The 14,174-nt window shown below is 42.3% G+C and overlaps 1 protein-coding gene across 12 annotated transcripts in view; it reads left to right on the plus strand.

The window, feature by feature from the left end:
* The first annotated feature begins 2 nt into the window (after positions 1-2).
* The window catches only part of CTPS2 (CTP synthase 2), a 101,833-nt gene continuing 87,661 nt past the window's right edge, over positions 3-14,174 (plus strand). For 3 of the 12 annotated variants that reach the window (XR_013992900.1, XM_081041752.1, XM_081041750.1), the window contains exons 1-2: positions 5,742-5,914; positions 11,629-11,833. Coding sequence is in view for 10 of the 12 variants with exons in the window: in XM_081041752.1 (XP_080897878.1) it covers positions 11,668-11,833 (166 nt within the window). In the remaining 2 variants the exon portion in view is untranslated. Of the gene's footprint in view, positions 511-1,409; positions 1,464-5,613; positions 5,991-11,628; positions 11,834-14,174 lie in introns of those variants that run through there. The other 9 variants (XM_081041751.1, XM_081041758.1, XM_081041749.1 and 6 more) reach the window with 7 other exon arrangements.

Consider the following 14,174-nt stretch of genomic DNA (forward strand, 5'->3'; position numbering starts at 1 on the left):
GCCCCCTCTGGCTGTTTATTTCGGTCACTATTACGCGCGTGGAAAGCGGAGGAAGGGCTTTTCCCACGTAGTCCCGCTCCGCCCCTTTTCCTCCATCCCCAGCTTTGTACTGGCTGACCTAGGCGTATAAACGGCGTCTTTGTCACTCTAAGAAGCTTGGCTGGTGACTTAGCCTCGCCTTTTCTGGTTCAGCTGGGCTGGCCCCGTGTAAATGGATATCTTTAGCCTCCTCCTGCGTCGGAATCAAAACTAGCCCAGAACCTCTAGATCCAGCTACCAATTTACAGAGAATACAGACGACGGAGAAAGGTGTTAAAGGACATCGCAGGATGCAGGCACCAGAATCTAAGTTGTGAGAAACCACAGGACAAACGATATTGTTTATTCAAATAAATACCAAGGAAAGGCAGAAAGGGAACCTATAGATTCAAAACGATTTAAGAGACATAATGCATGGCACTTTGTGGATTTTATTCGAATCCTAATTCAAACAAGCACATTGGGGAAAAGGTATGATTTTATAAAAATTGGAAGTTTGGGCACTCGATAGATCATGAAATTATGGAATTGCTAAATTTAAAAAATTTTAATTGTGGTAGAATACACAGGAAATTTACCATCTTAACCATTTTATTTTTGGTTGCCAAATGATCTTTAATTGAAATCTTTTCCCTTGTACTCCTTAACTAGCTGGGCATTCCACTGCATCACCACACCCTCTATGATGTCATGAGGGTGGTGGCCATCAACATTGCAGCCCACAGACTGGGCAGTCCCGGAGAGCTCTTTATGGTTCCAGAGAGTTCTCTAAGTAAAGACCGGTGCCACATCTGTCGGGCAATGTTGACAATCTCATCAAAAGTGGTATTTCCACTGTGCTTAATGTTTTTTGCTTCTGTGTGTCTCTTGGCGGTTTTTCAAGGGCTTTGATGATCAGGGCAGAGGCAGAAGGTACCACCTCAATCTGGGCCTGTGTGTTCTGCATGCTCAGTTTCACTGTAATCCTCAGACCCTTCTAATCACGGGTTGCTTTGGTCATTTCATCACCAACCTTTTTTGGAGAGAGACCCAGGGGGCTGATCTTGGGGATTAGGGCAGACGTGCCACCAACTTCCCAATGGTGCACCTCAGGTTTACGACTGATCTTATTGGGGTGGAACCAATGAACTTCAGCGGCCTGGTGGAGGTGGCTGGTGTCTGATGAACCTGGACTCCGGATGACAGAAGAAATTTGCCCTTTGGCTTCCTCTGAGTTAAAAGCCATAGGCCATCTTAACCATTTTTAAGTGTACAGTTCAGTAGTGTTAAGCACATTCACACTGTTATGCAACCAATCTCCAAAACTTTTTGTAGTGCAAAAATGAAATTCTGTACCCATTAAACAACTCCCCATTCTCTCCTCTCCCCAGACCTTGGTAACCAAGCTACTTTCTGTATGAATTTGATTACTTCAGGAACCTCAGGTAAGTGGAATTGTACCATATTTGTCTTTCTGTGACTGGCTTATTTCACTTAGCAAATGTCGCTGAGGTTCATTTATATTGTAGCATGTGTCAGAATTTCTTTAAAATCCTGCCTTAAGAAAAGCTACCTTAAAAAACGCTCAATAACATTCCATTGTATGTATATACCACATTTTGTTTATCAATTCATGTGTTTATAGACATAGGAATTGTTAATTTTTAAATTGTAATGGGGTGTGTATGTGTGTGTATAAAGGCATTCTTTTAGAGAGTCATACTGAGATATTTACCAATGAAATTGTAGGGTTGCTGGCATTTGCTTCAAATTAATACAAGATGTGGGAGAGGGTATGGGTGGAGATATAGGTGAAACAAGCCTGGCCATGGTTTGATAATTGTTGAGGCTGGGTGGTTATACTATTATGTCTGCTTTTCTATATACCGGGGATGCCAAAAAAAATGTATACACATTTTAAGAGATGTTATCTATGCTCAAGTAGTAGTTTGCTGTAATCAGAAGTGTCTGGACGCTGATGCCAACCACTTTGAGCACCTCTTGTAATTGCAGAAGTCAAACGTGACTTGTATTCATCTTTTGTTATCCGTATATATTGAGTATTACAATTAATAGTTTTTTTCCTTTCTTAAAATGTGTATACATTTTTTGACACCCTCTGTATTTAACCTTTTCCATAATAACATATAAACAAATGAACAAAAAGCTGGCCAAGTTAACAACTACCCCTTCAAAGCAGGGAGTTCATGAACATATTTTCCAAACACAGTCTCAAACAATCTGTTGGCGAAGGACACCCCTTAGTCCTCCCCCTCCTCCCACCATTTTGAGAAGAGTAGCCTAGTTCCCGTGAGTATGTGGGGAATGAATTCCAATTCTGATTTCCCTGATCTTCTGATTTCCCTGATCTCCAGTTTTCCAGCCTGAGGCATATTTACAATTCAGGTCCAGGAATTTGGCTTAACAAGCCCAACCTGTTTTGCTTTGTTTTTCCAAATAGCTTTAGTGAGATACAACTCACATACCATAAAACTCACCAGTTTAAAGTGGACAATTAGATGGTTTTTGGTGTATTACACTATTAATTTTTTAAATTATAGTAAATTATATAAAACATAAAATTTGCCATTATAACCATTTTGAAGTGTACAATTCAGTGGCATCAATGACATTCCAACCTGTTTTTAGAGATTGGGTATTGATTCAGCTTTGAAAGTCAAGAGACATCTTAGGACCAATGTCTTTTTAGGATTTATTGAGTAAGTGAGAACCTGAAAGTGGTCAACACTTTCCAGAAAAAGAATATTTAGTTCAAGTGTAATTGGAATGAGCTCAGAATTCCATTCAGAAGCCTGGGAGGATGGTTCTAACTCCACCGTCTAATAGGTGAAGACTTTTGACTTGTTATTCTTCAAGTTTCTTCTCCAAAAGGAATGCAGTGCTGGCCCTTCCAATAGCAGAGGTGGGGGCCCAGCCCATTCAGCCTTACTTTTGCTTTATCTCCAGGACCACCCAAATCCATGGTGAAGGCTATATTCCCCAAGGGACAGACATTCTGTCCCTCACAATCATTTGGAAAAGAAGACTTTTTCAAAATGAGAGATTTAAAAAAACATGAACAATCAACTTAATGACAGACTTTTGTTCCTCTCTTTTTTATCCTCAATGCTATGCTGGTAGTAAGTAAGCCATGAATAAACACTTGTTGAAGTAGGACACACCCTTATCCCACAGAAATCAGTCAGTCTTCTGAACTCTATTATCAAATTTGTTTTTCTGCTCACTTTTTTTTCCATTTTGGATTGCTAATACAATAGTTATCATAATAACCCCCGTGTAGTCACAAAGTATCTTTCTTTCATTAGCCTCATAGCTCAGTGGAATAAGATAAAGATGAGGACTTACATCCTGTGGTGAAGAGTCTGGCTTTGGGGACAGATGTTTTATATTGATATTGAGGGTAAACAGAGTTTGTCACTCCCAAATATACCTTTTGGGATATTGATTATTTTAAGCTGATTATTTTCAAGAAACGAAAGACTCAGGAAAAAACTTGGACCTTCCCCCTAACTGCCTAAAAGAATTTATTTAGAGGACCTGCTCCAGGAAGGGAGATGTCATCAGAGATAACTAACTACAGTTTAATATAAACTAGTGTGTGACAGACAGAGAGGAGACTAGCAAGGACCATTTGTTAAGTCCTCCCTGTGTCCCATCGTTCAAGGTGGCTCAGCAAACATCTATTTACCAACCATTTGCTTTTCCATCTCCATGGGAATTGCCTTCCTGCCCTGGAAGTCCCCCAAACAACACCCCCTACCCTTCTCCTTAGCTCAAGATGACATATATACCTTAACTGCCTGATCTGTCCTCAGGTCTCATACTCTTATGGAACCCCCACGTGTACATATGTAATAACTTTGGTCATTTTCTCCTGTTAATCTGTCTCATGTTAATTTGATTATTAGTCTAGAAGAAGTTAAAGGGGTAGGAGGAAATATTATTTTTCCTCCCCACAATGTTCTGGCTTTGCTACTTATATTAGCTAATGTACCTTTGGTCAGGGCACTTCACATCTCTAAGCCTCAGGTTCGTCATATTTACAAAAAGAAGAACATAACTGTCCTGGTTGTAAAAAGGAAATGAAGTACTGCAATGTGGAAGGAAACCTTACGTACATGGCAGGTGTTAAGTATTACCATTAATGTCAACCTGTATCACAAGCATCCTTCCACTGAGTCTTCTGGACTACTTGTTTCATAGCAAACTTCTGTGCCTCCTGCCTTTTTACAAGGTGTTTCCTCCTTTAAAAAATCTTATTCATTCATTTATTCATTCATTCCTGGCCTTCACAGAGACTTGGGTCTCCCCTCTAGTTCCTGCTGTGTGGAGCTTCTGCTCATTTTCCCAGAAGTTGACATCACTATCCCTAGCTCCTTACTGTTCTTCCATGACACTGCTCTGTCATACTTAGGCAGGAGAAACTCCCTTCTGTTTTGAAATTCATTTAATTTTGCCATACAACCCTCTACACTACCTTGGTGCTGTCATCTATTAGCTTTGGGGTCACTCCTCCACAGTCACGGGGGACTTGGTTTATTGACCTCATTTGACTCCTCTAAGATCCACCATCCTTCCAGGGTCCTCAGTGTCCCACACCCTGGCCTGGTAGGCGCTAGATTCAATGCCAGCAATGCCTACTCACTTGACTGTTTCAGCAGTCAGACCCTAAACCATACCATCCAGAAGTACTTCCTCTTTGGCGCCTTTAATATCAATACCACACTCTGGTGACAACTCATCACTTCCCTCATTCCCATGGGCCCCTGTCTTTGGTCCCTCTCTTCTCTTTCCCCCAGTCTATCAGAGACCTGCTGCTCTCTGTTTCTTTCCTCTGTGGACTAGACCTCTGATGCATTACTACTGTTCTTTCAGTGTCCTCAACTTCCTCATTCTCTTGTCCTTCTACTGTACTCAAACGGCAAACTCTGGTGTTATCATAAATATCTATATTTATATACCTACATCTCGATATCTTGTAAAATAATATCTGAACATCATTATACAGTTATGGTTTCTAAACTCCACTAGGTGTTCAGTGACACTTGTCGAACTTGGCACACTAGAGTGTCCAAATTTTCACCCCGCTCCTAACCCTTTCATTTTACTCTAAACCCTTCTCTTGTCCATAGTTAGATGCTTTCTCCTTCAGTGGTTTGTGTATGGTCTTCCCTTTACCTTAATGACCTCCTGTGTTCCTTCCCAGGCACCAACCATCCTCCAAAAATACTCTTAAAAAGTCACTTGGTAAAGTCCTGATTGTCCGCCTTCCTGCATTTTCTTAATACACAGTGATTGTTCTGGGAACCTTACTGATTCCAATAGACATGCAGACCCCTCAGATTGTGAGCCCCTCAAAGGCAGGTACCCCCCCCCTTTTTTTGTCCTCTTCTCAGCACTCCTGCAGTTCCTGGAGTGTAGCAGGGGACCCACAAACTTTTATGACAGTGAGGTTCTTCACAGTGGTTAGAACAGGACAGGAGGACCCCACGAAAGGATCTCGGGGTGCCAAGGGGCCAGGGCTTTTGCTGGACCGTGCTATTCACCTGGGTCCCCGAAGGGTCTTTGCTAAGTGAGCCGCAGAGGGGAGGAGCAGTCCCAGGCCGAGTGAGGCCTGGGGCCAAATGCGTCCAGGGCAGAGGGTGACGGGAAGCTGTGCCGTAGGAGTCACTTTTTAGGCGCTGTTTTGTTGCATCGCACAAACCCGGGTGTAAACCTCAAGCTCACCAGCGTGAGTCAGCTGGGCCGGCGGCGGCAGGCGAGGGAAAGGTGGGCGAAGAGGGCGCCGCGCACCCCGAGGCCTGCGCCGGAGGCGGGAAGAACCCGGGGGCTACTCAAGACACCCCTAGCGGCGGCCCCCTCTCCAGCCCCACAGGTGAGCGCGGGCCAGCCGTGGGGCGGAGCCCGTCGTTACCACCCTCCACCCTCCAGGCGCCACCACCACCGCGCAGGTAACTCCCCGTCCGGCCCACCCCCGGGCTCCCAGGGCCTCTTCGCCGGGGCCACCCGCGTCCCCAAGGCCTCTCCGCCCGCGCCCCCAGCCCGGGTGCTCACTTAAGGCCGGGCGCCTTTGTCCCCTCCCCAATGGCGCCAGCGCCCAGTCCGAGAGAGGCCAGCGGCCGGGCGCATCCCGGCACCCAGATCACGCAGACCCAGTGGGTGCGGGGCCGAGGCCGCCCCGCGGGTGCTCACTGCGGTCCAGCCCTGTCGCGGCCGCTACCCTGGGCTGGTAGCGTAGCGTCTCCAGGGTGCGCTTCTCCCCTCCCCATTTCTCCGGGGCCTGGGGAGCTCTGAGATGGCGTTGGCGGAAGTGAAGCCCCGCGCAGTGAAATGGCCTTTCTGTGCTCTCCTGGCCTATACACTCGTTAAACAACGACCCTCGCGTTTCCCCCATAATAGCTGGTTAGGGTGCACTGTGCAGAAGTACGATGCTGCTACAAAACAGCTTTCTTTTCCCAGCAATTTTTACAAATTTGATGTATACTTTACATACAATAAAATGTCCCCTTTTAAGTGTGCAGATCGGGGTCTGACAAATTATACACTCCTGTAACCACTACCCCGACATAGACCATTTCCATCACTCCAGAATGTTCCCTCCTGCCCCTTCCAGTCAATCCACATCCTCCTCCCCTCCCCCCCATTTCTATCATAGCTTAATTTTGCCTATTCTGGAGCTTCATAAAATGGGATCATTCAGTAAGTACTGTCGCTTCTAACATTGCGTTTTAAATGGCTGTTGACAAGGTGTCTCTTGGTGCTTCTGATGTTTTTAGTTGCTCTAGGCCTGCACTATCCAGTGTGGCAGCCACTGGTGAGTGGAGCACTGGAAATGTGGCAAGTCTGAATTGAGATGTGCAGAGTGAACACACCTGATTTTAGAGGACTTAGTACCAAAAAAAAAAAAAAAGAAGATGTAGAATGAAAGCATTTTGGATACATTGGGTTAAATAAGATTATTACAATTAACTTCATCTGTTTATTTTTTACTATGGCTACTAGAGAATTTAAAATTACACAGCTGGCTTGTGTAATGTTTTTGTAGGACAAGCAGACCGTGTAGCCCTACGTACTCCTATTTTACAGACATTTTGTCCCGCTCACTGTATGTGAGTAAGTGAAAACTTCAGTCTTCACATGGGAAACAAAACATCTCGATTGAGGGAAGTAGCTTGAAGAGCCTGCCTTTTCCTGCAGTTTTAAAAACTTTGCTTCAAACTTTTTGTTTGTTTAAAAGAGGTTTAAAAAGGACTAGGTGTCTCTTTGGTATTAAGTGACATAATCAAGAAGGTCTTTGTAAAACATCTAATGTGCTTCAAAAAGCACATTTGAAAATATATAGAACTCGTAATTGCCTACACTCCACTTTTCTATGGCATTCTTTGATTTTGCTAACTTTTCTAAATGGGAAGTCATTTCAACAGTGTGACGGTGCCAGAATAAGGTATAATTACAGCACCGCTTATTTGTGCCTTAATTGCACAGGAAAGGTGAAGTCTAAGACTGCAGGGACCTTAACTTTTTGTTCACCCCAGGAATCCCCAGGACCTGGGAACATGCTAAGCATATAGTAGACATTTAGCAAACATTTGTGGGCTGATTGAATCAGCAAGTAGAGGGCTCTGAACACAACAGCTGAATTCATTTAGCACTTGGGTGCACTCTTGTAAATGCTCATACACCTCTATAAGGCAGGCACTGTTATGATCCCTGTGTACTGCGTAGGTAGAGAAAATTGAGGTTTAGAAAAGTTGAAGAAGTTGCCCATGGTCAGAGCTGTAAATGACAGAGTAGCATTTGAATCCAGGCTCAGACTTGAGGAGGGGCAGTTATCAAAATAGAAGAAGTCAGGAGTGGGATGGGTAAGGGAGGGCTGTGAAAAAATTACCACTATAATGAGAACCTGGGCCAGTAGGAGTAGAAAGAGATGAATATTCAGATACATTTTGGATCTACAGGGGGAGCATTCTGGGTTTGGATTGAGATTCTTTTAAGCTAAATGAGTGGATGGCCAGGTAGTTAGGGAAGAGGACCAATGGCGTTGAAGGAGACCAAGTGTATTGTGTAGAGAAAGGCAGGCCCAGGGACTTAGGGAAGCCATTTGGGATGGGACATGTATATTGTGGATGGCTTCGGTTTACTCACCCTCACCATGGTCAGGTAGTTCAAATTCAACTCACAGCTCAGAAGTGAGATAACTTTACACCTTTAAGTTAAGATAGTTTGCTTTGAATGTTAAGCAATGGACAGTACAAAATCAGGATGGGTGTTCCTTTGAGGAAATAAGATAAATGGGTGATTGAAACCATTCCTCCCTGATTGCGTTTGTGCTTAATTTCCAAGTATTTTAAAAAATTCATGAATTAAAATAGAAAGAAGGATTTATACTTATTAGCTTTTATTAGTTACTTTCTTTTTTTGCAGTTGTAATTTTGTGTTAGTGGTCTTAGTTGCCAATTTGCCTGCCATCCATGACTATGCAAATAACATTGTTAAAGCTTACTTGCACATGCGTGGTGAAATGGCAAGCACGGAAGGCCCCTGCACAGGTTCAAGGGAAAAACAATAGTATTCAAAGTAAAGAAAACCAAGTAGCTATTGGGCTTCCTGTCTGACTCTCAAACAAAAAGGTTTGAATCAGACAGCTGCAGAAAAGTCAAATAAAATTTCCGTATGACATAATTTCTCTTTTTTTCCCTGCTTGGATATTCCTGCATGGTAAAACTGATAGGTAATGGAACAGATTCAGTGCTCAGCATGCTTAGTTAAGGAAGATACATTTATTATTATTAATAGTGACATTAATAGCTAAATTTTATTAAGTTCTTACTATCTGTTAATATAGGAGTTGATTTTGACCCCCTCCATACCAGGCATCAGCAAATATTTCCTGTAAAAGGCCAGATAGTAAATATTTCAGGCTTTGTAGGCCAGAGGTCTCTGTCATCACAATTACCCAGCTCTGCCACTGTAGCGAGAAAGTGACCGTAGACAATATGTGAGTGGGTGTGGCTGTGGGCTCATAAAACTCGATTTATGGACACTGAAGTTTGAATTTCATACAATTTTAATATGTCATGAAATATTCTTCTTTTGATCTTTTCTTAACATTCAAAATGTTAAAAAACATTCTTATCTTGGGGACCATACAAAAATAGACAGTGGGTCAGATGTGACCAGTGGGCTCTGGTTTGCTGACCTCTGATCTATACCTTAGCTCAATTAATCTTGAGAACCACCTAGAGATTTTTTCATGTTGGCATATTTGAATATTTATTTTTTAAAAATAGACTTTACTTTTTAGAGCAATTTTGGGTTCACAGTGAAACTGAGCAGAAAGTACTGAGTTCCCATATACACCCTGACCCATGTACACAGCCTCCCCCACTATCAGCATCCCCACTGGAGTGGTACATTTGTTACAATCGACGAACCTACGCTGACACATCAATGTAGTCTGCATTTCAGTTATTGTATTCTTCATATCTGACTGGTTCTTTTTTATGTTTTCTATCTCCAGTTTTATGTTTCCTATCTCTGTTGAAGTTCTCCCTGAGATCACTGAGCATCCTTAAAAGCAGTGTTTTGAACTCTGCATCTGGTAGATTGCTTGTCTCCATTTTGTTTAGTTCTTTTCATGGAGCCTTAGTCTGTTCTTTCATTTGGGACATGTTTCTTTGTCTCCACATTTTGGCTGCCTCCCTGTGTTTGTTTTTACGTATTAGTTGGGCTGCTATGTCTCCTGGTCTTAGTAGAGTGGCCTTATGTAGTAGGTGCCCTGTGGGGCCCAGTGGCTCAGTCTCCCTGTTCACTTGAGCCCAGTGCTGCAGGTATGTCACTTGTTTGGGTTGTGTGTGCCTTCCTGTTGTAGCTGAGCCTTCATTGCTGTTAGCATGTCACTGGGAGGGATTGTCCCTCAGGCTGATTGGTTGTGAGGATTGGCTGTAACTACAGTGGAGGAGTTGTTGTGCAAGGGCTGACCCTATGGAGCAGCATTCTCTTTAGTAGGACTCTAGTGCCTGCCCATTGTGCCCTTTGGGTGTGTCTTTTGTGAAGGTGTGGTCTGAAACTGGCCAATGTGGTATGTTGGTTCTGGGGCCTTTTGGGAGGGGCTCTGGTGCAGCCAAGGTCACCTGCTGCCTGTGGCCTGTCCGAGGCCACTTGGTATGAGCTGCAAAGTGATCTGCAGGTGGTTGCCGCTTGTGCTGGGCTTGGAGGTGCCTAGGAGAGGATAAGCTGCCAGCCAAGGCTAGTGCCGTGCTTGGGGCTACTTGGCAAGAGGTATGGGGCATGCTGAGACCAGATGTTGCTTGTTTTGGGTTTGTGAACCTTTGGGACATTTTAAGAAAATCTGCAGCATGAGCCGAGACAGGCTGTTTGTATGGAAAAGACACTGAAGTGGCTTTGGTGGGCCCGCAAATTGGGTGGGGTGGGGTCTCAGGGAATCACCAGGGCAGGGGAACAGTGTTGGCTAGGTTGATGAAAATTCAGATATGGTGGCCACCTGTGTCTGCATGCTGGGATGGGGAAGGGCTCAGCAAAGGAACAATGGCTTCTGCCAGCACTTGTGTGGGGGCGGGGGCGGGGGAAGCTGTCCCTCCAACCCTTGTCTTGAAGCCAGACAGTTCAGTTTCTCCCCGTATGTCCCTGGCACCCCCTGAGCTGATGCCCCAGCACTTGGAACTGCGTGAGTGAGTCCGTCAGTGAGTAAGTCCATGAGTGGACCCTTTAAGAGTAGCTCCTGGGACTCCAGCTGCCTCCTGTCTCACTCAGCCACAATCTCCACTGGTTTTTATAGCCAGGAGTTGTGGGGACTTCTCTTCCAGGCACTGGAACCCCAGGGTGGGGAGCCTTACGTGGGGCTAGAACCCCTCGCTCCTCAGAGGGACTTCTGCAGCTGAGATATCCCTCCTGATTTTTAACTAACGCACATGGGTGTGGGACCAGGCCTTCCGCGTCTGCCATTCCTTCCAGTCTCGTAGTAGCTTCTTCTGTATATCCTTAGTTATAGGACTTCTGTTCAGCTCGACTGCAGGCAATTCTCAATGATGGTTGTTCTGTAGTTTAGTTGTAATTTTGATGTGGTCATGAAAGGAGGCAAGCACAGCATTTACCTATTCCGCCATCTTGACTGGGAGTCTCCTCCCCTGAATTCTAAGGGACTGCTATTTTTCCTTTACACAGGTGAAGAAACAGGCACAGAATGGATTAGTAACTTGCCCACGTACAGCTTGTACATATCTGTCTGACAAGAGCACCTGATCTCTTATAAATTTTACCATGCCTCTGAATCCCAGAGAAATTTGTTGGTTTTTTTTGTGGTGAAGTTTGTTGCATGACATAGTTGAGGTAAATGGAAAATCAGGTCAATGGGATCAGCCACTTTGCTTGCAGAAAGTAGCCACATCTTCTTACATGTTGACAAAAATTAAAAGCCTAGAAGATAAGACTTTGTTTCAAAACTTTCAAATATTTAGGTTAGATAGAAAAATGCAGTATGCTTTTGAAATTCTGGTTTAACACACTCTCTGCTTTACTGGTTTAAGAACATTTTTCTCTTCTCTGATCCTCAGTTTTATTACCTTTCAGATTATATCTGGGTGTTGGCATCCAGCCATTCCTCTGCCAATGAAGTACATCCTGGTCACTGGTGGGGTCATTTCAGGCATTGGGAAAGGGATCATTGCGAGCAGCATTGGGACTATTCTGAAGTCATGTGGACTCCGAGTTACTGCCATCAAAATCGACCCCTATATCAACATCGATGCGGGCACTTTTTCACCTTATGAGCATGGTATGAAAGAGAACCACTTCCTCACTTTTAAAGCACTGGGTTAAATTGCAGTTCTTTCTTATATTTTGGTAATTTCTTTAGGATGGAGTTCCAGAAGTAGAGCTGTTGGATCATACATTATGAATATGCGAAATGTTCTCATGGTCGTTGATACATTGTTCAGATTGCTGATGACATTCCAAATCAGTCCACCCTTTTAGAAAACAATGTGAGGATACCATTTTTATTGCACCGTTTGCAGTATGAATTAGTTTTATTTTATCATAAAGGTTATATATTTCTCTTAATATTTTATTGTTAAGAGAAAATTCAGACAATGTAGAATATATGACAATTATATTGACAATATATGATGGCATGAAGAAAATAAAAATCATCCATTTCCCACTTCTCGGAGTGACTATTATTAATGTGTACGTTTTGATGTACATAGTAATTATTTTTAAAAAGACAGCCCTTACTTTCATTTAAAAATTTTTACATACAATCAGGAAAGTGCATAAATCATGTGTATCTCTTGATGAAATGAACATACTGTGTAGTCAGCCCCCAAATCAAAAACCAGAAAACCCCTTTGCCCCAAACCACCAAGGTAACTGTCTTGTAACACCATAAATTAGTTTTGCTTGTTTTTGAACTTTTAATGAATTGACTCTTACAATCTTACATTATTTTAAATCTAATTTACAAAACTTAATGTACTGTGAATATTTTTCTGTATTCTGTACTCTTAAAGGCTTCACAGAATCTGAACAATAATAGGAAATAATTTCCACTGTATTGATATAAACAACACTGTGATGGAAATCTTTAAAATTTATTTTTTTAAACACCTAGGTGTGGAATTTCTGATTTGACAGGTAGGCATGTTTTTCAGGCTTTTGACACATAATGCATATTGCCAAAGGTTTTTTAGGTTCATGATCCTTTATTTATAACTCTAAAATCCATGAAGTTCTGAAATTTTAAAATTCTTCATAGGTTTGTGGCTATTTATAGTCTTGTTTCAAAAATGTTGAAATTGAAAAAAATTCATAAAGCGGTGGCTATTTCTAGTCTTCATTTTACTTGGAATGTGTTTACTTTGGGGGTGTTTTCTAATATGTAGAAAGTATTCTATGTCCTTTCTATAATCAGAGAAATTCCAAATTCCAACTTTCATCTTGTCTCCAAGATTTTTCCGATAATGCTTGTAGATCTGCACCAATCTATATCCTCATCAACAGTGTATAAAAGACTCCAATTCTTTATATCCTTGCTGAATATTATTCTTTTTACATTTTACTAACCTGAGCATCAACCAAAAAACCAAAAAAGGGTATTTCATTGTTTTAATTTAGATTTGATTTTCATTTTGTCTCTAGAATGATTTATTCAAATCTATGGTAGACTGTATTTTTGTTTGAAACTGTCACCCAAAGTCCTTCTGTGGAGTAAATTTCCCCGCCCCATTGATGTTGGCCTTTGGCCATTTACGGTGGTTAACTCGACCTGGTTTGTTTGGAACTTTCCTGATTTCGAAACTAAAAGTCCTGCATCCTGGGAGCCCTATTAGTCCTGGGCAAAGTGGAGAGGTTGGTAGCCATACTTGGCCATGTGATTTATTCTTTCTATGGGAGATTAGTGAATATGACATATGTCTTGTTGAAGCAGAAATTTTCAGCGCAATGGCATGATTTGGCTCAGTCTCTCCTGTGTTTCTGCCCTCTGCCATGATATTTCTCCTGCAGCCTGGGTCCTGGAATGAGAATGCCCAGCAGACTCACAACTGACCCACAGCCCCCATGTAACATGAGGGAGAAATCAATAAATGTTGTGTAAGTTGCTGAGATTTTAGGCTTGTTTGGTATGCAGTAAAATTGATGAATGCCATGTGATATGCCAGTTTTCCTTTGGGTTTTTAAAATGATTTTCAAGAATACTTGGTGTAAAGTATATTAACCTATATTTATCACATGTATATATTTTTACTCTGTTTGAAATTTGTCTTGATATGACCTCTGTTAGTTCCTGATACATTTCAATTTACCATTTATGTGATTAAATATATCAGCTGTTTCCTTTATGTTTTCTGCCTTTGATGTCACCTTTAGGCTTCTCTGCCCCAGGAATACTTAAATATCCACCCATATTTTCTTCTGGCACGTTTATAGTTTAATTTACTTTTACTTTAACATTGTTAACACATCTGGTGTGAGGTAAGGATATAACATAATTTGTTTTCTCAAAGTTTTTTTTCTGACTAGCCAATTATTCCTTGTGGCTTTTATCAAAGATTTCATCCTTTCTCCACTGACTTGAAATACCACCTTTTATTATGTACTAAATTTCTCTCTATACT

Source organism: Rhinolophus hipposideros (genome assembly GCF_964194185.1).
Source record: "Rhinolophus hipposideros genome assembly, chromosome: X".
NCBI classification, from domain to species: domain Eukaryota; kingdom Metazoa; phylum Chordata; class Mammalia; order Chiroptera; family Rhinolophidae; genus Rhinolophus; species Rhinolophus hipposideros.